Source organism: Bacillus rossius, chromosome 5 (assembly GCF_032445375.1).
Source record: "Bacillus rossius redtenbacheri isolate Brsri chromosome 5, Brsri_v3, whole genome shotgun sequence".
Classification (NCBI taxonomy): Eukaryota; Metazoa; Arthropoda; class Insecta; order Phasmatodea; family Bacillidae; genus Bacillus; species Bacillus rossius.
In genome coordinates this window covers 12,616,651-12,639,708 of record NC_086333.1, presented here as the reverse complement: position 1 = coordinate 12,639,708, position 23,058 = coordinate 12,616,651, and the positions used below count along the sequence as shown (strand labels likewise).

At 35.9% G+C, this 23,058-nt stretch overlaps 2 protein-coding genes across 7 annotated transcripts in view; one reads left to right on the top strand and one right to left on the bottom strand.

The window, feature by feature from the left end:
• LOC134531596 (uncharacterized) overlaps positions 1-19,700 on the bottom strand; it is a 63,182-nt gene extending 43,482 nt beyond the window's left edge. For 2 of the 5 annotated variants that reach the window (XR_010075043.1, XM_063367325.1), the window contains exons 1-4: positions 19,498-19,700; positions 10,218-10,300; positions 9,971-10,044; positions 8,117-8,254 (exon numbers count right to left, since the gene is read on the bottom strand). Coding sequence is in view for 4 of the 5 variants with exons in the window: in XM_063367325.1 (XP_063223395.1) it covers positions 8,117-8,254; positions 9,971-10,044; positions 10,218-10,253 (248 nt within the window). In the remaining variant the exon portion in view is untranslated. Of the gene's footprint in view, positions 1-8,116; positions 8,255-9,970; positions 10,045-10,217; positions 10,301-19,163 lie in introns of all 5 variants that reach the window. The other 3 variants (XM_063367324.1, XM_063367326.1, XM_063367327.1) reach the window with 3 other exon arrangements.
• Positions 1-23,058, top strand: part of LOC134531595 (squamous cell carcinoma antigen recognized by T-cells 3-like) — a 188,129-nt gene that overhangs the window by 148,354 nt on the left and 16,717 nt on the right. For both annotated transcript variants that reach the window (XM_063367323.1, XM_063367322.1), the window contains exons 14-15: positions 2,645-2,778; positions 20,945-21,165. In XM_063367323.1, coding sequence (XP_063223393.1) covers positions 2,645-2,778; positions 20,945-21,165 — 355 coding nt within the window. The remainder of the gene's footprint in view (positions 1-2,644; positions 2,779-20,944; positions 21,166-23,058) is intronic.

Genomic DNA, 23,058 nt, shown 5'->3' with positions numbered 1-23,058 from the left:
TGGTTGGGGGGGGGGGGGGGGGGGCGACCAGTGGCTTGAAATTCGCGGTCTCACCGACTTAAATGCTGCGAGGATATTTTCCTGAAAATCTGGATAAACACATCACACCACCGCATGGCTCACCCTGATTGGCTGGCTGGTGAGGCAATGCCCAGTGAAAGTACATATTAGTTTATTGCTGCACAGTCATGTACCAACATACTGGGTTTTCCCAACAACGTACTAACTTGAGGCGTGAAAAATAACTTGCTAGTCACAGAGTGTCGCGCCAGTCTTCTTTTCTTTTTAAAACTTCTAGAATGTTTTAGCTTCTAGAATGTTAGTCTTACTGCCCAGAGTGTTCTTTCAGTAATGATTTAAAAAATGTAATTAATAGGCATCTTTTTTGTTAACTGAATGAGCAAATTAAAGTGAAAAAATTATTAAAAAATACTACATTCATCTTTACATAAAACCTAACCAAAATCAAAAATTAATATTTAAGCAAAATTGAAATACTTATAATGACTATACATAATAGAAAAAAACATGTGTGATAATTAATTATGAAACAATAAGAAATCATCAGCAACATAAAATATTCTTAGTTAATTGTTAACAGTAGGAGGGGGCAGGAATTTTGCTATGTTACTGACGGAGTTTTACACCCAACTACCCCCAATTTCAGATTAAATATTTTTCAATTGTTTATGTATGTGCAGGGAACTGTCATCTTACCCGGGCACGTTTATCCCTTCCCACAAAATATATACAACATTTTATTTATCTTATTTCTATAATATTAAATACATAGCTCATTCCATTGGCTTGATTATTTCATACTAGTTAGGCCTATATCCTTTAAGTTTAATGAAAATAAAAAAATTATGTTTATTATGTTCATGTATTCGAATAGGTATTAAAAATAAAACTTAATAATAGTATAACTATCCTTGAATACTTTGTTATAATTTGTAGTCATCTAACATGTGGGGAAAATTTATAGCATTAACTATTCAGTGAATTGTTACAAAATGGGCAGTATTTTAATCCAATTCCTTGTTGAAAATTGGGTCCAAAGTTGGGGTTTAGTATTTTTTCAAGTCTTTTTCCTTTTATTGGAGTCTTTTCAAAGAATTTAAAATTTCCTACTGTATCATGCTGTTTCATGCTGCTATTTGCATGAATGTTGGCAGTCAATGTTTATGATTAAGTCAGCGAATTCTAGTACAGGTGGAGAGAGTACGTACTTAAAAGGCTAATATTTATCATACTCAGCATTGAACAGTGTGATGCATTGCCATATGGTTTTTCTGAGGTCGAGTTTATAAACCATGCAAGAAACGCAATGATGAAAGTAATGCACATATAAGTTTATTTGGAACACGAGAACACATGAATTTGATAATTACCGAGGGTAGATGTTGACATATCACTGACGAGTACTGGAAATCTCATTCAATTTTTTTTTACACCGATTCAGTTGCACGTCAGGATTGGTTTTGTGTACATATGGACTTCTGATTCTTGTAAAATGAGAAGAAAGTATGGCTGTGAAGGATCCCAAAAATAGGGAAAAGTTTAAAGGATCTGTAAGATTTTTTTTTTTGTTGGACAGCAAACATAATTTTTGGGATTTTTTTTAGGGTTATTTTGTATTTGGTGGGAGGGGGGGGGGGGGGGTAATTTTCCATTTTATTCAGTGACATAAATTTAGAGAAAACTATGACAGTAAAAGACTGATTTAAAATGGTTGGTCAGAGACATCACAACCACCTTATTGGCTTACTTAATTTTGCTGAGAAGAGAGAACTGTCTACGAACAGGGCATAACACTGGACCGTCGGTCACCTCACAATGAAATTTTAAACAAACACTTCTTTTTTCCCAGTCAGGAAACACACTGGCTGCCGCCATACTTCCCAACACTCCACCTCTCCCGTCGCACAAGTAATAACAAAGCGATGTCACAGCTTTTAACCTTCTTTACGCAATCTGGTGTGCTATATAGTTACAGCCCACGCCCAATAAATCAATTTTTTAATGAAAATTTATTTCATTTTCCTTCCGAAATCAGTATCAAATTGACTCGTTAAAAAATAGAGTTGCACCACTCATTGCGCAAGTTTATGCTTTGCTTAGAGACAGTAGGTAGTCCAATATGCTTTTCTTGGCTATCCTTCCTTTTTGGAAGGATACCCTTCCTTTTTGGAAAGATACCCTTCCTTTTTGGAAAGATACGTATACCTGAGTGTGAAAACTTGTCAATTTCTTTGCCAGAGACGACTGAACACGGACTTGATGTGGAAAATTGTCATATTTTGAAGAATGGTTTTTTTTGGGGGGGGGGGGGGGGGGGGGCTTGGTCGGTTCTAAATGTTTTATTGCCACCCTTTTCCTGGGAACCGTGAGGGGTGTCTCAACAACTCCAAAAAAAGATAATTTTCTTAAAGAATTATAAAAAGGGATTCTTTGTATGTACGATCACTTTATCAAAACATGAATTAAGAAGAACTCAATATTTTGTATATTTATTTTTCGTGCGCTGGTTTTCCTTGTGTTATACTTCTGAAGTATAATATATACCCACTTGTAATATATTATTTACTTGAAATCTGTTGCAAAGTTTTTCATTAACTGTGTATCTTACCTCGTTATCCTACAGGTCTGGGAATGTCAACAACTAAGAACAGTTTGAGGAAGTTTTTTGAACCGTATGGATCATTGCAAGAAGTGAGGCTTGTCATGACCCGAGAAGGCAAATCAAGAGGTTTTGCTTACGTGGAGTTTGCCAGTGTGGTCAGTATACACAATTACATATTGTCAAGCCTGCTAAACATGCTGTTTTCCATTCAGCATGAATCTTTTCACTAATGTAAAGTTAATACCATACTTTGTATTTCTGTTGATGTTTTTTTTTTATTCAGAGGACAGAGTGGCAGTAATTAATTTATAAGGAATTTGTGGTTTCCACATTAATAATTATTTTAAAAATTATTTTAATATTATTTAATAATATACCTAATTTAATTTCTTAATCTTCGATAGAGCGTTGTAATACTAGGCAAATTTTTAATTTTCAGCTTCTAATTGAACCCTACCAAACTGAAACTAAAATATCCTAACTGAATTAATCAATCCAAACCAAACTCATAAAATTTATGACAACATACCTTTTCAAACCTAATAAAAATGCATAAGTTTAAAACTTTTAATTATTCAGTTTTGTAAAATTATTTCGAATAATAGACAATACACATTATTAAGGTGGGAAAATTAACATTAGTGTTTACATTGCAAAATGTAAACTATAACTAGTAATTAAGGGTCAACAATATTTTTGTAAGCCATTGCAACTGACAATTAGTTAATTTTTTCTTGCCTTCTAGTTACTACAGAAATGAAAATGCATGTGTATGCCTGCATTAGAACATTAACGATAATCAATTAACTAAATACAGAAATGTTTACTGACTAGTTTCAAATTAAAAGTCATAATTTCTTACTATCACTCAATTAAAAGTTTAGTTGAACTAACAAGTAATAATTTAGAACATGTAATACTCAGTACTTCATTTGCTTTAAATTTTTATTGAAATTTCTTTAGTGCATTTGGAACTGAAAATTAAAGCATGTGTTGGAGACAGTTCGCCCCTGAGTATTGGAGTGTTCTACGTCCACTTTTTAGGTTTTTTAAGCTATGGACACAAAATTAATATTAGTGTTCATTTGTACTATATCCACACACGTCTACGCACATAAAAATGTTCGTTCTTAATTAAAGACCAATATTATTTTGTTCTATGTCATGCTATTCATAGTATTTGAACTTTCAAATGCGTATATCTCAGTTCCGACTTCAATAGACATAGAACACTCCAATTCTCAGGCGACGAGTTGTAATTATAAATTATATATGGTTGCCTCTTCTTCATAACAATGGTTTTGTAGAGAATGGATAGTTTTTACTGCACAGTAAATAAGTGAAGTTATCGAAGCCAAATTATGTTACTTTCGTAGAAATGTAGGCCATTTATTGTCAGAGGGAGACAAATTGGTGGCTAGTCTCACTAGTTGCCTGCTAGCAGATCCTCAGAATAGCATTGATGGTCGTATCCAACAGCCAGACGGCTTGGCTGGATATAGGCTGTTACAGGATATCAACTAAAGGTCACTCTGAAAGTTTCAAGCAGTGATATACTATTTACCTGCTTATACATTGTCTCAGACAGTATTTTATTTGCCATTACCAATATACAGCTATGAAAGTCTATTTTGATGTAAACTTAATCTCAAGTAATAAGCGTTGAAATACAATATTGAACCTTTAACTTCAATCCTTAAATCCCATTTCACAAATCTGTCATTTGAATTCATCATTAGTAAATACAGTTTTTCTTAGTCTTGTTACAACCTAAAATAATGACAGTGGAATTGGTGATGGTTATGAATGAGAGTTATTGGCTATCTTCATCTGGGAACAACTTATCTAAATTGGACTGTGAGCCAAAACTTGCTAAAAATGTTTCCTTGACGCGTGGTCAGGCTGGTGCAAGAGAAATCTGACTCTTAAATACCAAACACTTTATAGGGGAACAATCTAGCAATCGGGGGTTTTCAGGCTCCTGATAGATGACTTTCCTGTATTTTAATTATGTGAAATAACCTATAAACTGAGAAATAAAACATATTAATTCATTCTGCAGGACCAATATTTATTGCACATAACTTACTCATTACAGTAATTAATAGTTATTCTTATTGACTTCACATTAAACTTAAATAAAACAATTAACGTAATTCTCAAAATGGAAATGATACCTGCCCTGCCATGCAGTCAAGCAATATTTTAATTTAACTCTCCTCTTAATTAAACAATGATTTAAACGTTTCAAAGTATACTGCGTTATCTTTCTACTTAATAACTATCACACTAAGTATTTTTTATGATGCTCATAAAAATTATTGTTGGTTCCTCTTTATCTTTAAATTGAAACTTTAATTACTCTAAACTTAATTACCTTTAATTACTAAAGAACTAGACCTTCAGTTTGGCGTGTCTTAAACTATCTTACCTACTTTTAATTAAACCAAATAATGATATCTTAACTGTTAAAGCTGTTTCATTATGACTTGTCTCTCTCTGGTCATCTGCCTCTATCAGCTCCCTTATTATTAAGAAGCCTATCCTACCAAAAATTTACAAAAGAAAATAACTTAAACCAATAGAAATACAATAGGAACCAAAAAGATTTTCGGTTCTATTCAATGTGGGAATTGGTCTCTTTCTGTTGGTTTCTGTTGTAAGGCATTCTGTTGATTTTTGTTGCTTTTTCAGTGCGTTTATTGTATCCTGTTGAGTTTTTTTGGCATTTGGCATTAAACATTCGTTCTGTTTCTGTTGTTTTCTAGTGTATTCCATTGTTTCTGTTGTAAGACCCTGTATTGTTTCTGTTTTTTTTTTTCTGGTGTTTTCCATTGTTTTCTGTTTGTTTTTGGTGGTTTTTGTTGTAAGGCATTCTATTAGTTTGTGTTGTAATTGAGTTGTTTTTTTTTTAATGTGAATACGTCTTTAAAATTGCTTCCATAGTGGGAGGCGATTCAAAAAACGAATGATAACAAAACCGGGGTATACAGTTTGGTGTTGCAGCTACATATCTTTCATCTCCATCATAAATTTAATTACACCACTGGATAGCTAAAGAATCAAATAATTCGTTACGCTAAGTGAGGACTGTGACGCATCGTGTGCGGTGGAGGGCGAAGCGCCGCTATTTTGAGGTCATTTTGCTGCATTTCGAGATTTCCATTTAGTATAACTTTTGACTCGAAGAAGCTATGACGTTCGTTTGGGTTTCAATTGCCAGCTCTCGTCAAAATCTATCATTGCATATATAAAACAATTGTGTAAAATAGTAACAGTGAATATATATGTTGTTAAAATAAAAAAATATTTAATTAAATAAATATATATATATATATATATATTGTCGACGTACGCATAAAAAAGCCAAATCCAAATTCAGAGATTGTATATGGTTGGAAAGAGCTCCCCAATAGCAATTAAATGACACCAATTAAACACCATATGACCGAGTAAAGAAGTGCCGGGAACGTAAAAGAATGAATGCGGCCGAGCGGATCAATGACGGTGCCAGTACATCTGCAGCTGGGGCGGTTGAAATTATGCGAGTAGATGATGAAATCGCTTCTATCTCGACGCCGGACTGGGTTCAAACATGATTATAACATGACGTCAGCCGGGGCTTCGCCCGATGAGCCTGATCATCCTCCGTTCCCTTTCCCACACCATGCCTACTTGGCATTTGTACCGTGACGTACGTAGTCGTGTGAGCATTTGAATTGCGCGCCACGAACTACCGCAAGAGGGCACTTAGCTGCAGTGTGCCGCATCCCTGAATGTAATTTAATAATATTGTTAACCTTTTCTTTTTGTCCCTAAAACAGTGGCACGACGAATTAGTTAAGTGAGTGTCTTTTGTTTTTTAATGTAATATTTTTTGTGATAAAGTAAGTGCAAACACGGCCAAGGACGCTCCCTAGCGGGCGACGACAGAACTAATATATAACTTTATTCAAACTAATTTTCCACATAAGTAATTATTACAGACGGTCTGGTCGTGGATGTGGGTATGTTAATTTTATAAAGAGTTCATGTTATTTTCTATAATAACCCGGGGCACGCAGTAGCTAAGATGTTAACGGTAATTGTGTTCGGCGCGAAGGGCGCCATGTTTCCTGCCACGAGCCTTGTCTCGCCCCAGTCTCCTTCTACAGCCGGCCGAGAGCGGACATCTCTGTAGACACCCTGAGGACATCATCGTTGTCTCACCGATAAGTAGTTCTGTTAATTTAAATAATTCAAATTGTTTTCTTCTTTATCCTCGGGGCCTCTCTCGGTCGGTGGGGCTGTGTAATTATTAATTTTTATACTCTCAGGAGTTTTTTCACCACCTTCGTTTTACGTAAAAGCTTGAGGCGGCCACATGTGTGGTCCGCCCCCTCAACTTAAACCGATTCGTGCCTCGGGCGTTTTAACTGTGTAAAGGGAGGATTGTATGAGGACGTGTAACGTAGAAGTAAATAAAACCAACTTAATTGAGTCACGTGTCTTTGTGTTCGGAGGGCCACGTGGGTCCTTCACCCAGTCAGTGGCATGTGGGACGCCCTAAGAGCCCACTGCGGTTAGGTAGAAGCGTGTCCGACGCTGAGAGCGGGCTCGGTTAGGAGCAGGTGTTGAATTCGAGAACAGGAGGGCTGATATCTCGCCTCACACAGGCCACGTAACGCCCTGAGTAAGAGCCTCCACTAATTCAAAACGTAGCACCGGTACGCCCTCAAACATAACATACATAAAATAGCGTATTTTATATTTTGTTTAGAAAATATTACCTGTTACGGATACGTATTCACGTACAACATACGGCCATGTCCATGACACAGCCCCACCCCATTTTTGTTATTGGTTTCTGTTGTAAGGCACTCTTTTGAGGTCAGTATTTTTTAGTGTTTTTCATTGTATTCTATTGGTGTCTACTGGAAAGCAATCTTTTGGGGTCTGTAGTTTTTTTTAGTGCTTTTCATTGTATTTTGTTGGTTTTTGTTGTAAAGCATTTTGCTATTTTTTAGTTCATGCCTTTGGATTATGTTGTTTTTTAGTGGGTTTCATTGCATTCTATTGGATTTCGTTAAATTCAGTCGTAAGGCATCCTGTCAAATTCTAATGTTATAAAGAATTATTAATTATAAATGAATACCTTTAAAAAAAATTTAAAGTGATTTTTAGCTAGGTACATTTTCATTTTTACATAATTTTTAAATGTCTGAATTTAATTTACTTGTCATAATTACTATAATTTTAAATACATATTGTTATGAGTAAGAAAACAGATTCCAAAAGAATAGCCTAATTAATTTAATACATTTTCATTTATTACATTATTTACACTATTTTATTTTAAATTATAACATTTAACATGTCTGCCCACAAATTAATCACACCTTCGTCCAGTTCATAGTTCACTCTCCCCAGTGGAGCTCGTCTGGACAGTGGCTCTCCTTAACGCTTGTCTCTTACCTCACATCCCTGTCCGACACGCTGTCCCACATCACTCACCCATTTGCTCCACGACACATCCCCGATACACGAAGCCTGTCGCTTGTCGTCGTCCAAGGGGTTACTTGCACTCTCTTCACTTCACACTCCACTTCACTGGTTTGGAGGCTGGCGTTGTCGTCAGTGTCGACCTCACGCCTGAAACTCCCAGAATAATGCGTTCTAGTCACGCCACCGGAGGCCCGCGGAACCCTCCAGATGGATGGCTCAGGGTCGATGACAAAGTGCCACGGAAGGAGGGTAGCTAGGCCAGGTATGGGCTGAGTCAATGAGCAGAGCCCCACCCTGGGGGCTACAGGCCAGATGACTGCTAGAAAGTCCACTGGCCTATCTCACAGCAGTGCTGCCAAGTGCATTCATAGCAATGCTTTAAAATATTTATTAATGACATATTTATGTATGCATTTAAAAATTATCCTTAACGATATTCTTTCTGTTTTTACAGCAAACATTTTACACTAAATAATACTCTGTGTGTTTTAATAAGATTATATTTTAGTGCTTTTATTTATTCCCAAAACTTAAATGAAAATTTTATGTTCCTTAGCAGAGAACTCGAGTGGATTAATCACAAACTTTATTTAAACACTATGGATTCAGTTAGATTCTGTTGTATTTTATTGATACTGGATTTTTTTTTCTGTTGTTTCCTAGTGTTTTCAATTACAATCTATTTTTTATAGTGTTTTTCGTTGTATTGTATGAGGTTTTGTTTGTATTCTTTTGTTTTCTAGTTTTTTGGATTGTATTCTGTTGTAAGTCACTCTATTGAGGTCTGTTTTTTCTAGTGTTCTCCATTGTTTTTGGTTGGTTTCTGTTGAAAACAATCTGTTAGTTACTGTTGTTTTTCTAACATTTTTCATTGTTTTCTGTTAGTTTTTTGTTTATGTTGTAAGGCATCCTGTAGATTACTGTTGGTTTTATTTTTCCATTGTGTTGTTTGCTTTTCAAGGCATTATTATATGATGTGTTATGTTATTGTGTTTCTATTGTATTAATTTTTTTGGAAGTCATACTATTGGTCGGTTTTATTAATTTTTTCCATTGTATTTAGTTTGTTTATGTTTATTGCAAAGCACTCTGTGGTTTTATAATGTTTACTTTTGAATTCTTTTTGTTTTGTCAATTTCCGTTGTAATTTTCTTTATTTGACTTATAATTTTTCAATTGTGTTGGTTTTTTATATTAGTGTCTTACATTACACTCTCTGGTTTTCCATTGTATTCTGATGATTTTTTTAGTTTTATTCTTTTTATTTTTTTATGTTGCATTAATTTATTTGATTTAGTCGAATGGGATTATTGTTACATTTGGGGTTTCTTCTGAGTTTAGTTTGAATACTTTAGGTTCTGTTGTTTTGTTTTCTTGTGTTAATTCTTGTTTTTTGTTTAAAGTATTTTCAAATATATTCAGTAGGAGCTTTTTCTTGTTTATGTCTTTTTACATAAATTTGTTTTCTGTTTTGTTTTAGGTTTTTTTATAAGTTAATGTAGAAAAAAATTAGAATAAGGTTCCTACAGTAATCCAATGAAACCCTCAAAAATTAAACATAACTCAACAACAATTTCTACCACAATAACCTTCAAAAAATCGAATCCACTAGAATCAGTTCAAAATATTGAAAATTAAAAAAGGTTTAGCAAAAGAAAGAAAAAAATAACAACAAAATAAAATACACGTCAACTAGTACATAAGAATTTAGGTCCATCTACCGGGGCTAGTGCGTGATGCCTGGTACTGGTCCGCCGCTTTAATTCCACTGTATTGGATTATATCATCCCACCTGCCATTTTCGATTATAGAGCATTATACCATTTTGTTTTCCGCCATGTTGAATATCGCTGGCGTACATACCTGTGATGTCGCAGGCTGGCATTGAGGGCTCGGCCGCGGGCACTCGGTCGTGGTCCTCTTTGTTGCGATGAAGTCTGGAACACAAGCAAAATAATTATAGCAAACAAATTCAAATCACATACACTTAAACAAATAAACATACCCACAAATGTACAAATAATCATACAGTAATATTGGCATACAAACATACACACATATACATACACAAGCATACATGAATATGTTGAACATGAAATAAAAAACTCACCAGACTAAAAAACAGACATGGCTGAGTGCACTGCATGCACGCACAAGGGCTGGAACGTCTTATAGCACACTGGACGCGGAAACCTTAAACATAAAAAAGGAACCCACAGACTAGGTATATGTGCACAAAATTATTATTTTTTTTTTTGACAGAGCACATAAATGGACAAAACAATGTTTAAATATCTTTTTGATGTTCTGACTGTAAAGGTAGCATATCTGCACTGGACTCCAGAGGGCAGACAGGCACTCTCTCTATGAGTCACACATGAAGCTAGCTCAATGCGGAGAGAAGATACGCTGAATACCTGTGAAACATCCATACCAGGTTAAATAATTGTAGAAATAGTGTACTACAGGAAAAAAAAATGCTTGTGTTCATATTTTAAAATTTTATTTGTGGACTAATGCAGTTTATTAATTTTTTTTTTTTTTTTAAATATTCCTAAGAGCAACGCTATTTTCTTTACTGTTTTAATTTAGCTGTTCCAAATTAGTAATTACTGTTTTAATAATAATATTGGGGAAAAAAAATTATTGCTAAAGCTAGCATTCAAATTTCAATGTTAAGTTAGCAGGACTTTATTTAACGAAAATTAATAATACGTGCATTAATTTTTTTTTTACAAATAGTAGTACTACACAAAAATAATATTAAAATGTTGTATAAACTAAAATCGTGAATATTTGTACATGAGGGTGGGTGGGAGGCGGGCAGGCGACTCGGGCGCGCCACGGGGTCTTGCAGTCGGTCAGTTGAAGGACACGAGCTGCTCCGTGCGTGGGGCAGGAGGGCGTGCCGTTTACCCTCCAGCGCAGGCCGGCAGTCCATCTCTCTCTCTCTCACCCGCCTGCAGCCGTCTTGTTCATCCTCGTAATAGACTATTCCCAACTCAGCACAAAATAAAAAAATATATATATGAAGCCAGAATAATTAAATGTAACTCATTCTTTAAAAATTCTTAAAAAAAATTGACATTTAGAAGATTTTGACTGTAAATCTGTCTTAATTTTGTATACTGAAACAAGCGTGCCACTTTTTTTTATCATATATACAGTATAGTCTCACTAATCCGGACCCCGCTAGTCCGGACATCCGGTTAATCCGGACGAATCTAAAAAAAATAAATTATGAAAAAGAATGTTGTGACAAAGGAAAATAAGAAAATACATTTCTAAGAGAGGGTCCTCTTGCCCTCAGTTGCCGGGAGTATTACCGCTAGTTTTCCGCTCATCGTCTGTTTTCCAAGAAGTGACTCACTCTATACCTGCGAGTTGTTTTGTTTTGTTCCCTTCAGTCGATGGTTACTCGTGCTGGTGATAGGTGCTCGTGACAGTTATTTTTATTGAGTGCGAATGTTGTATTGTGTGAGCAACATAATGGCTACTAAACGTAAGAAAGTGACTGTAATAATGGAGCAAAAACACCAAGCCTTAATTCGTATTGATGCAGGGTGAATCATTAACTAGAATCGCAAGATTTAGGATTGGGAAAACAAACTGTTTCTGATTGGAAAAAAAAAATCTGAAAGAAATTGAAGATTTTTGTGCCAGAATGGTGAGTAAGGACAGTCTGAGTAACAGAAGCACGTTAAAAAAAAACAAAAAAATGAAACTTTAGACGAGGCTTTGTACATTTGGTTTTGCCAGCAACGTGAACAAGGCGTTCCGCTGTCGGGCGTAACATTACAAGCATTCGTGCTCAAACTGAATGAAAAATTAATAGGTGACCCTACTTTTACTGCCAGTGTGGGATGGTTACCTCGTTGGAAAGATCGACATGGTGTTCATGAACTTAATCTAAGTGGTGAAATTTTGTCAGGTGACAATAGTCAGGGTTTGTATGGTCCTGGAATGTCCTGGAACTTTAACCATGTCCTTAAAAGGCCTTGGAAAGTCCTTGAATTTAATCCAGTCTTTGAAAGTCCTGGAATTTTCGGGTAACATAATATTCCAGCTAGTTTCCTACCATTATAATCCTAGCTTAGGAATACAAAACCATAATTTGTTTATGTTATTTCTAGAATATAATTTACTGCCGTGAACGGACGCTGAGTGAATATTCATAAACAAATTTGGATTTGGGAATTTCTCTGTGTTCCATTGGCGCACGACATTATCGTTTATGGATGGTCTAAAATAATGGATCATGCATGTGCTTTGCGTAACTGTGTGTTATTGGACATAGCTCGGTACACAGGAGTAAATATGGTATCGCGTGGTAGATGTGGTACATTTTTCAAACAATTTACAAGATGGTGACTTAGGCAATTTTGCACATCGAAACTAATGTGCCAATATATAAAAGTACAGGACAAGAACACGCGTAAGCCAGACTTTTTTTTTCTGTGGCCTTGCTCCCTTGCGGCCAACCTGGAGAGCGTTTTATCACCCGGCCATGTACTGCATGCCTTACGGCGGCCTTCAGGATAGCTGTTACGCACGCTGACTAAGAGAAGGACGTGGCGTGCAAACAAGCGACAGAAAATAGACATTTTCGGGGGAAAATATTGTACATACCAAACTGCTGAAGTTGATCAGATGGTGGAAGAAGCTCTGGAACTCGATCAGATTCGTACGAAGACAGGAGAAGAAATGATGCTCCCTTACTCCCACTCACGAATTTATAGAAAATTACCCATCCCTTCACCTCCCTCAATTTGGCACCAACATCCCCTTCAGATAAAAAAAAAAGTGGGGGAGATTTGAATGCTGTGTCTAGCACGATTTGAAATTATGGGAAGGTTCGAGGTGGTAAAAATTTGGAGTGATTTAGGAGAAATTAGGAGGGGAAAGGTGACTCCTGTACCTGGCAGCTGGAAGAGCAACCATGATAATCACTTTGCTCCAACAGAAAATTTATTAACGGATTCAAAAATTATATAAATTACATATTAATATTTTTTATATTTATATATTAAATATAATACAACATAACACTAACACACTAGACAACAAGCCCCAGTAAAATGACTCACAACAAAAACAAACAGAAAACAGCATAAATGAATACAACAGAAAACAACAGACCCCAAATCAGTGCCTTGCTACTGAAACCAACTCAGCTGGCTGTGATGTTGGTTCAAGGGAGAAGAACCGGGTAACCCATCTCGGTTCAACTAGGAGCCGGCCACCCATGCCTTCTCTCCAGCTGGACACCACCAGGCCTCACTGAACACCAACAGACGTGAATCCTCTTCTGTATTGGGGGCTAGCTGACCACCCACACATATTCCCATCCCTTCAAATACTTAACATTCAAAATTAAACTCTAATAAAGTTCTTAAATAAAAAAAAATCGTTACAATGTTCAACCTTGATTGAAAATATTTAATAACAAGGGCACAGGTCTTTTTTTTTTCCATGTTAAACTTTTGCATTATTCTTTACTTCAAAAATTAATTAAATTATTTTGCTTTATTCATCATGTTGCATTTACATATTTAGGCTGGGTTTACTGAGGTCTACTAAGGGACTACCTCAATACTTGCTGTATCCTGCAGCTGCAACTGTAATAACTTTGATACCCCTCTGCAGTAAGGTACCTGCCTACCAGGAACTACTCTGTCCTGTCTCATATAATTAAAAATCCAGTCTAAAAACCATTGCTTTGCTTTTCAATAAATATACAGTAAACTCTCGATTATCCGTGTTAATTGGGACCTTCCGATGCCCGGATAATTGAATGCCCATAAAAAAAAAACGGATAATCCATTTCACCACTTAAAAATGGTGTATTTACTGGCAAAAGAGTGTCTCTTCAGTATAATTCTACGAGTACAAGCAAAGGCTTTGTATACAGTGTCCCAGCTTATTGGACCGTAAACAATACTGGCACTGTGTTGCGGCCATCCTTCTCCTGTCCCCTTTATTGCTACGGGAGGGAGAGCGGCGGCAGTCCCAACTCAGCATCTCCCTTCGCCCTTTTAACGACCTAAACCAAACATACAAAGCATTGTCAACATCTGCGTGTGTAGATGTTTTCATGCTTTTACGTTTATAAGGCCCTGCCACACTGTCTGATCTACTAGCAAACTGCAAAAGTTTTTCTTCACTTTTACTAATGTCTCGCACGGTTTGGATTCCAATTTCATATTCCTGTGCTAATTTTGCGGTAGTTTCTCCTTTTTTTTTAACCTGTCCACAACGTCTAACTTCTCTGCTATTGTCAGCACTTTACGTTTCCTTTTACCAGACATGATTACAAAAACAAATGTGCCTGGGAGAACTGATGTAAATAACTGCGTGAAAAATGCCTCTTCCAGCCATCAGGAGTGTGGGAAGGTAAAAGAGGTAGAGGGACCTTTTTTTTTTCTTTTTTTTTTAGCGTGGCGGGGCGCTGTGAACGCTTGAAAAGAAAATGAAAAAAAGGGGGGGGGGGGGGGGTTGACCCGGAAGCAGCAGTCAAGGCATTCCTTTTAGGTTTAAAGTGTGACAAATTGACGGGTGAAGGTGTCGGGTGAACGAGGGTCTGAAGGGTCAGGTAAATAGCTTTCTGACACAGCAGTAAAAAAAAAAAAAGCGCAGCGCATAGCTACACCCACCATTTTTTTACAACTTCATAAAAAAATCAAGCACGGATAACCCGAAAACCGGATAATCCAGGCCCGGGTAATCGAGAGTTTACTGTACTTTGCATAATAAGAAAACAATACAATTAACCAACAAATTAACAACCCTATCTATTATTGCAACTGTCTTTTCTTGTTAATTTAAATTATCTTTTACACAAATTTTGCAATTTAAAGATACTATATTATTATGCTAAATTAACAAACTTTTAAAGCATTAATCGTCTAAACAAAGAGTCTTGTGTAAAACTTAATAAATTGGAACTCAAAATCTTTTCTTTAAAAAAAACTTAATAAATTGGAAGTCAAATTATTTTCTTTAAAAAAACTTTATTACCAGTACTACCTCGTGCATCTTGATATGGTTTCTCTAACTTGAATTAATCAATGAATTGCTACATCTTGGAACAAACTTTAAAATCACTGCACTACAATAACAGACAATACTGTAGGGACCATGAAAGTAGCGAGCTACATCTCATAGTTCCGACAACAAACATTGCTCGACATGGATTGGCAGAACGAAGCAACGGCGGGGGAACTCGCACGGAACTCGGTACGGCCTGGCTGGATATTGGGCGTTCTAAAAATATGCAGCACAGTAATGAAGAGGCAACATTTATTTGTGTGTCCGTGAAAACGTAAAAAGAGGAATAATGGCATGTTGTTACACTGAACACATGTATATACACACTAATAATTCTAACATGAAGTGATACTAAAGAAAATTTGACTAAAGTTTTGGAAACTCACCACACTGAAGGCAGTGTTGGCTTGATCCACAGCTCACGTAAACCAAGAATGGAAAACGGCTCCTCTCAGTCGTACGAAACGAGGCGATACGGAAACATTAAAATATTACCAGGTCTCGATAAGCCAAAGAATAAATAGCAGCTCTTACAAAGGCTGAGCCAAACCGATAAAGCATTGTCAGTATCACTATTTTCATCACGGTTGTACATTACACTGTTACTTGTTGAGGAAAGGAATTCATCACCGTGACTGTCGTCATGTAAATTTATTAAGAACTGGTCCATTGCCATCTGTATAATATAGTCCCTCTTCCAGTAATCATCTTATAATTTTTCAACATGATTGCAGTAGCCTACCCAGTCATCCTTTGTTACGGTGTTAACAGCATCCAGTGTGTGCGTCTGAAGTGCTTGCGCGGAAAACTCTCCCACGGTATTACATTCCCGAATGTACCTCTTTATCTTTGCCCACGCTAATTCAGTAGTGTTGAACTCACACATGTATGGTGGGAGTCGAATGACATGATGTCCTGCAATTTTTAAAAGTTGATCAACAGAAAGTATTTTCTTCTTTGGTTTGATTTTTTATGCTAGTTCCATAAACATTCATTTCAGTAATTTTTTCATCAGACTCAACACTTCTGCATTTTAATCATTTTGTTTTTTGTACTGTATTTTGAAGGAGGCTTATCGCCTTGTTTGGAGTGATATGGTGCATTCTCCATTATAGAAGATGGCAGCAAGTTTGGTAAAACACTTTCAGTCGGCCATTTTTCAAAATTAGTAGCATTCATTTCCCCGTGATAATCCCAACTATCGTACCTGACTTGTATATCAATAATCCTCCTGCAAGAAATCCACATTTTTAACCAATATTAGCTTTAATATATATTCTCTATATCAATATCTCATAATATTTAGAAAACATAAACTTTATATATTCTTTTAACAGAAAAATACAAATCATTTGTACTATTTTAATTGGACTTAAATGTATAGACAATAGAGGAATCCAATAATCATTAAAAAAAATTGTACAGTATAGACCAAACAGGGTCATTCAAAATCATTCTTAAATGTTATATTTTGTCGTGGTTCGGGTTTCGTGAGGGTCGTTGCAGTGCTGATTGATAATAGGCACCACCACGTGGAAGGGAACGTGGACCCGGCTGAGATCCGTCTCAGGGCGACGTCGCCCGTGTGAGGCAAGACTAGACCCTCGGTCACCTCCCGTAATACGCTCAGACCTGACCCGCTCTCAGCGTCGGGCACGCTTATGCTATACCAATTAACAGTGGGCTCTCCAGGCGTCCCACACGCCTGCTCACGAGGTATAGGTCGCCACGTGGTCGGTGAAAAAATCAAAGAAGACAGTTATACTTGAGGTGTTTAATGTGTGCGTGTGCTCCCATACACGGCTTCACGAGAATACGGTTCCAAGACCCAAGGCACTTAATCAGATCGTGGGAATAAAGCCCACGCATGTGGCTGTACAAGCGATTACTTAAGAAGCGTTAAAAAGTCTCGTTAAGAGTCAAAAATGATTTAAATAAACATTCCCTCATCCGAGGCAAGCCCCGGGGGTAGCGTGAAAGAGATTTGAATTAATTAAGAAAAGACTGAACTAGTGGTCAGTGAACAAAGTGTGAAGTCCCTGGGTGCAGAAGACAGCATCTTACCTCGGTCGTTGGCGGCGGAGAACTGGCCGAGCGAAGGGCTCCATCGGAACAACATGGCGCCTTACCGCCTCGCCAGATTACCGTTACGCCCTTCCGATTAAGTGCCTTGCATTCTTACATAAGAAAATACAAAAACACATCTAAAATTAAGGCACGCTTTCCCACGGCTCTACTATTATTTTGCATACAGTTATTAATTTCTTATATTTAAATGCATGTCGACTTCGTTCACGTTCGGGTCCGCTCGGGTCCACCCGGCAACGTCTTTAATTTACACACTAAAACTTACATGCTGAACAAAACAAAAGCCCTCCCACCCGTCAGTGGCGACACAACTAAATGGGGAAAAAAATAAAAAGCTATACAATATAATTATTACAAATTTAGGGGGACATTGCACTGCCGCTACAGCGCCCTCTTGAGGTAGTTCGTGGCGCGCTATTCTAACACACACACGACTATGTACTCGTGACGGAGCGGCTGCCAGTGCGGGAAGTGGGACGGGGGCGAGGGGAAAGGTGGCGGAGGCTGACCAGGCTTCGGGGGTGCAGGCCCGGTTGACGTCAGTTTATAACTTGTAATTCAAAATCTACATATTTTGAAGTTTCAGTTTTAAATAACATTGTACTCAATAGATAAATTTACATTTGGTTATTGGTTAGTTTTGAGTGTGGTCACAGCCACAAAAATTTTGTTTACAATTTCGTATTAACTGGTTGTGTCAATTTAAGCATATTAGTAATAATCATTTTATTTTTATGTTATTTAAGTCTGCACTGTAAAGATTAGAGGAAAGTTTTCTTTGCTAAAATGCAAGTAATCTGTGATGTCTTTGGAGTTACATAGTAACCAGAACCTTTAAAAGATATCAATAAGTAAAAATGAAAAGTTTCTTCAACTGTCATGGAAAATAGCTAGGATTTTGTGAATGTATACAGAATAGGCTGAACTTGGAAGAAAAGTAACTAGTTATTGAGGAGCTATTTGAAAAATCTTATGTAGGTGTGAAGTGTGTTTTGTATCATCAGCTATTGAGGTAAGCTGTTGAATGCTTATATCGAAATGGAGCTAATCCTATCATACTAAAATTGGCAGTTAAATATTTTGAAAAGTTATTTATAGTATTCTATAAACTCTAACATTGCAATTGATGAAATCACTTTATTATTTTAATTAAAATTATCACTTGAACATAATGAACTGTGAACATAATATGATACATATTATGATTGATGATGGTAACTAGAGGTCCGGTTGAAGACAAATGCTAAAAGTACCCTGAATTTTAGTCTGAGCAAAACATTAACTATTTTGTTTGGTTTGAAGTCTCAATACATACAAATTAAATCAATTCAACGTGTAATATTTGAGTGGTTAGAACTCTTGATACATCCATCTCTTTGACATTTCTCATTCTGGTGTTGTAACATATTATTTATAACACTAACATATGTGTTAGATATTGATGATAAAAATTTACATTTTCTGTGACCTATTGAATTTATACCATTGTAGCAACTTAGATTTAAGTTAATTCAAGTTAAGTTGTGCATGAATATTATGATTATGTTATATTAAGTATTTTATGGTTGTTTTGTTGAATGTGTAGCACATTCCAAAAATAACTTAACATTAAATTTAATATTTTTATTGCATATTAAATTATTTTATATGTTTAATACTACAGTAGAGCTTCATTATAAAGAACACGAAGGGACCAAAATTATGGCAGTTTGTTATAATGAAGTTCTTTATACCGAAATCACAATGATTGCCTGTTTTGGGGTTTTGAACATAACTCGATCTTGTTAAAAAACAAAGTAGAAAATCTAATACCAATATGAGTGGTACAAGCATCAATTACTTTAACAGCTATACTTTGGGATCAAGATACATACTACATGCATACATACTAGTATGTATATGTACAAAGCAGTAAGCCTACCTTTGGAATCAAGACAAGCTGTTTGCAAAAATGCTGTAATAAATCAAAAATATAAAATTTAAAAGTTAGGAAATTTTTTTTTACATTTTATTGTCTTCCAAACTGGATCGCTGGGTGAGAATTGTGGATAATGTTGATTTGGAGATACCTAACTCTTTAGCCACATCAGTCTTTTTATTTTCTTTATCTACTGCTTTTAACATTTCAAGTCGTTTCCTAGAAGGCATGTTCAGTAGTACGGTTTTTTTAAACTATAAAAACAAATGCACCCTACACATGTAAAAATAAGTTATACATGTAGTATAGCCACGTTTCTGGGAAGGCTACAACTCACGTAGTTTCGGTTCCCTGCAAGAATTTGCAAAGATTTCCGAAGTTTTGCGTTTTGGTACTAACGCCACTTCAGCCGCTAAATCAGAAGATAAAGCATGTTGTGACTAACCTAACACAACCCTTCGATTTTTTTAATTTAAATTTTTGAGAGAAATCCGAAGTTGCACGAACGTGCTACGGAACCGAAACTATGTGAGTTGTATACTACCGCACGTTTCTCAAACAATAAACAAGAAAACGACCAGAGATGTGTGTGTAGCAATACTTTATGATGTAGCACTTCGCATCGGTTAAACACGTCGTGCGAGCATACAACAAAGAGTAATGTCAGCGAACACCACAATGCAGCGCTTTAGTCGCTACACTAGTTTTGTGCATTAATTTCAACACTAGTCCATTGCGGTCATCTATGGCGCGTATCAAAATAAATGAGATGGCAGTTTGTGGGTGATTGGCGACGAGTTTATCCGTTTGTCGTTTACCGTGCCGGGCAGAAAAGTGTTCGTTCAAATGAATATTTATAGAATATTTAAAAAATTTGAACGAGAAAATTCGTACTAGTGAAATTTTTTTACGTTATGTTATATGGACGTCTGACGGGACCAAAGGCATAGTTCGTAGTAATGAATTGTTCGCTCTAATGAAGTTCGTTAAAACGGTGTTTTACTGTATATACACATTGAATATATTGTTTTATTGCTAAGGCTGAGACCAGATTTTAGTTGTGAATACATATTTATAATATGAAGTGTGTGTACCTAAATTATAGGGTGTAATGTATATCAGTACACATATACTATGTAAACACACTTGAGGGTACATACACATACATATTTGCATACTTTATGCATAAATACAAATACAATATATACAAAAGGGTAATCTTTTTTATATTTTAAATGTTTTTTGTGTTAAATATTACATAAGGGTCATAGGCATTGTATAAGGTTAGAATATAAAATTCACTTAGATGGAAAAAAAAAGATGCTTTGAATCTATGTTCTCATGATTTCAGAACCTTTCAAAAGGAACGGTGTATCTTCGAGGTGTGGGTGAATACAGATAATAAAAGGTTTATTTAAATATTACAACTACAACTACAAATACTAAACATAAGGAATTAAAGAGAGAATTAATTGACAAAATAATTGAAGTTTAGAGTTGTGAAAATATTGTAGAATTTTTTGACTGTAAATGATTTTAAGTAATGATTGTGGTGATGGAATTATATGATATTGTTTGTTTCGCCGAAATGTGATTTTTTTTACCATTGTATTTTTAATTCCTCAAGTGCAGATCAGCCATGGAAGGTTGTTTTCTTAAAAAAAAAAAACTATTATTTATTTCTAAAATTCTGTTTTGTAACAACAATCATTAAGGAACTGAACTAGAAGAGAGAGTAACAAATAATGTTTTTGCTCAAGAGTTTTACAGAGTGTTTGTTGCAGGATGACGCATGCAAGGCTAGGGAGGAACTGAATGGAACCAAGTTAGAAGGACACGTAATCGAAGTGTCTATAAGCAACCCAGCGTATCAAGAAGAAACTTTAAGAAGAGAGCGCCAGGAAAAGAGATTCTCAGATGATCGACTACCTCGTAAGAAGGAATCGTTTAGTTCTTCAAGAAGTAGATTCAGTTACAGTCCACAGAGGCACTCATCAAAGCCTCCGTACGTATCTCATCACTTCCTCTTAATTTTTTTTAACAAATTATACATTTAAACTTTAGGATTTTTTAATTTCTGTATAATATTTTTTGTAAAGAGTTTTTTTAATATGATTGTGATTTAAATTGTAACAGTGAAAAATGAAAAGCTAAATAATTTTAATGTGGTGTTCTATTAGTTGGTGTGTTGTAGTGGAAGATTAAGTTTGTTGTATTATTGTATGTGTCAAAAATTCTTGAAAGATATGATTTATTTTCATATATTTATTAGTTTTACTTACATAAATCGTCTTCCATGCTGCCACTGAGTAATATATATTAGGCACTGAAAATTATTTAGGGCTGGTTTTCGAAGTGCATTTAAAACCTTGGTTTTCTCACTACATGACAAATTTATAGAGAACCTGATTGATTAGTACAGATTGATTTTTCATCTTACTTTTGACGGTACAGAAATAAAAGTTTAACTAAACAATTGTTTAGATAAATGTAGCAATTCTGCTGCTAATTAGCAATCTGTTGGTCATGGTTATTTTTTTTTCTATTTAAGGTTCTCAGTGTTTTTATCATCCTACCTTTTAATCTTTTTTTTAAATTTTCCCTAGGGCATTTTTCATTTTAATTTGTTTTACAGACCACTTGGCTCAGGCAGCCTTTGGTACCCTAGATTGCCTATTTTATGTCCAGACGCTGCATTAGCAGCAGTGCCTGATAAACTACCTCCTTACTGTTCTCTAGACACAGCTGTGGTGCCAGGTTTCTTGAGTGTGGACACGTTGCCATCTTCGGTGCATTTTGATTTGTCCTGTGACAGCAATAGGAGCATGCACAAACTTGCAACAATGTACGGGTGTAGCATAGCTCTCATGAAGTTGGCACTTTGCCTACCCCCTCCCATTCTTCTGATTTTCCCCTTGCGACGCCTACTATCACTCTACCTTTCCCAGTCCTCACTTCATCTGCTTACATGACATCTTAAGCCATTGCACATCCTCTGTTCACCAAAGCTGGAATTACTTGGCCCTGCTTTATGTCTAATTTTGCTCTCTATATGCTATCACTTGACCCCATTAGAAAATATTTGATGATGTGTGTGCCGTCTGCAGGCCTTCATGCAAAATACTTTCCAAAAACCAATTAATTTCCCTCCTTTCCCCCTCCCCGCAAGTGCAGGCAACGAATAAAACTATTTTCCGCCTCTGCGAATTGCATTTAACTAGGTTTTCTGACCACTCACTCCTTGATGTATTTTCTTTGGACGGAACTGGAACCATACTTAATTTCAGCATGTCACGTAATTAAGAAAGTTTTTTTTTTTGTAATGTTTTGGATGTTTTGATTAGGTTAGTCATTGAAACATCATCGGAACACTTCTTGTGTTAAATATAAGTAATTGGTTGAAGGAAAATGAATATTTGGTAACAGATAAACAAGCAAACAAGCATTTGGAAACAGAAAATGTGCTAGACAAACCGTATACATGTGAATTAAAAAAATAATCAGACATTGTGAATCCAAAACTAATTGTATTAAGCCCACATACCAGAATTGTTTCCAAGATGTATATCACCAATCTTTATAAGTGTGCAACTTGGAAAAACTTACAAGTATCTTGGCTGTAGGTGTAGGTTGAGGCCAAGGTTGTTTGGTTTACCTCTCATCTTGCTGTGAATCTACTACAGTAGTAAAATTCAAGTTAGTGTTTAAAATTTCAATTGCTTACACAGTTGCTTCATCAGAGTAGTTTTGCATACGTTCACAATGCCATTATTTTTATACATAACATAATTTGCGACAAATTTCTGTAGAAAACCCATGTTAATTTTTAACTTTACTTTGCAGTAGGTTCAATATTGAACTGTTACACTGACGGACAAAATAAGTTAAATACCTGAAC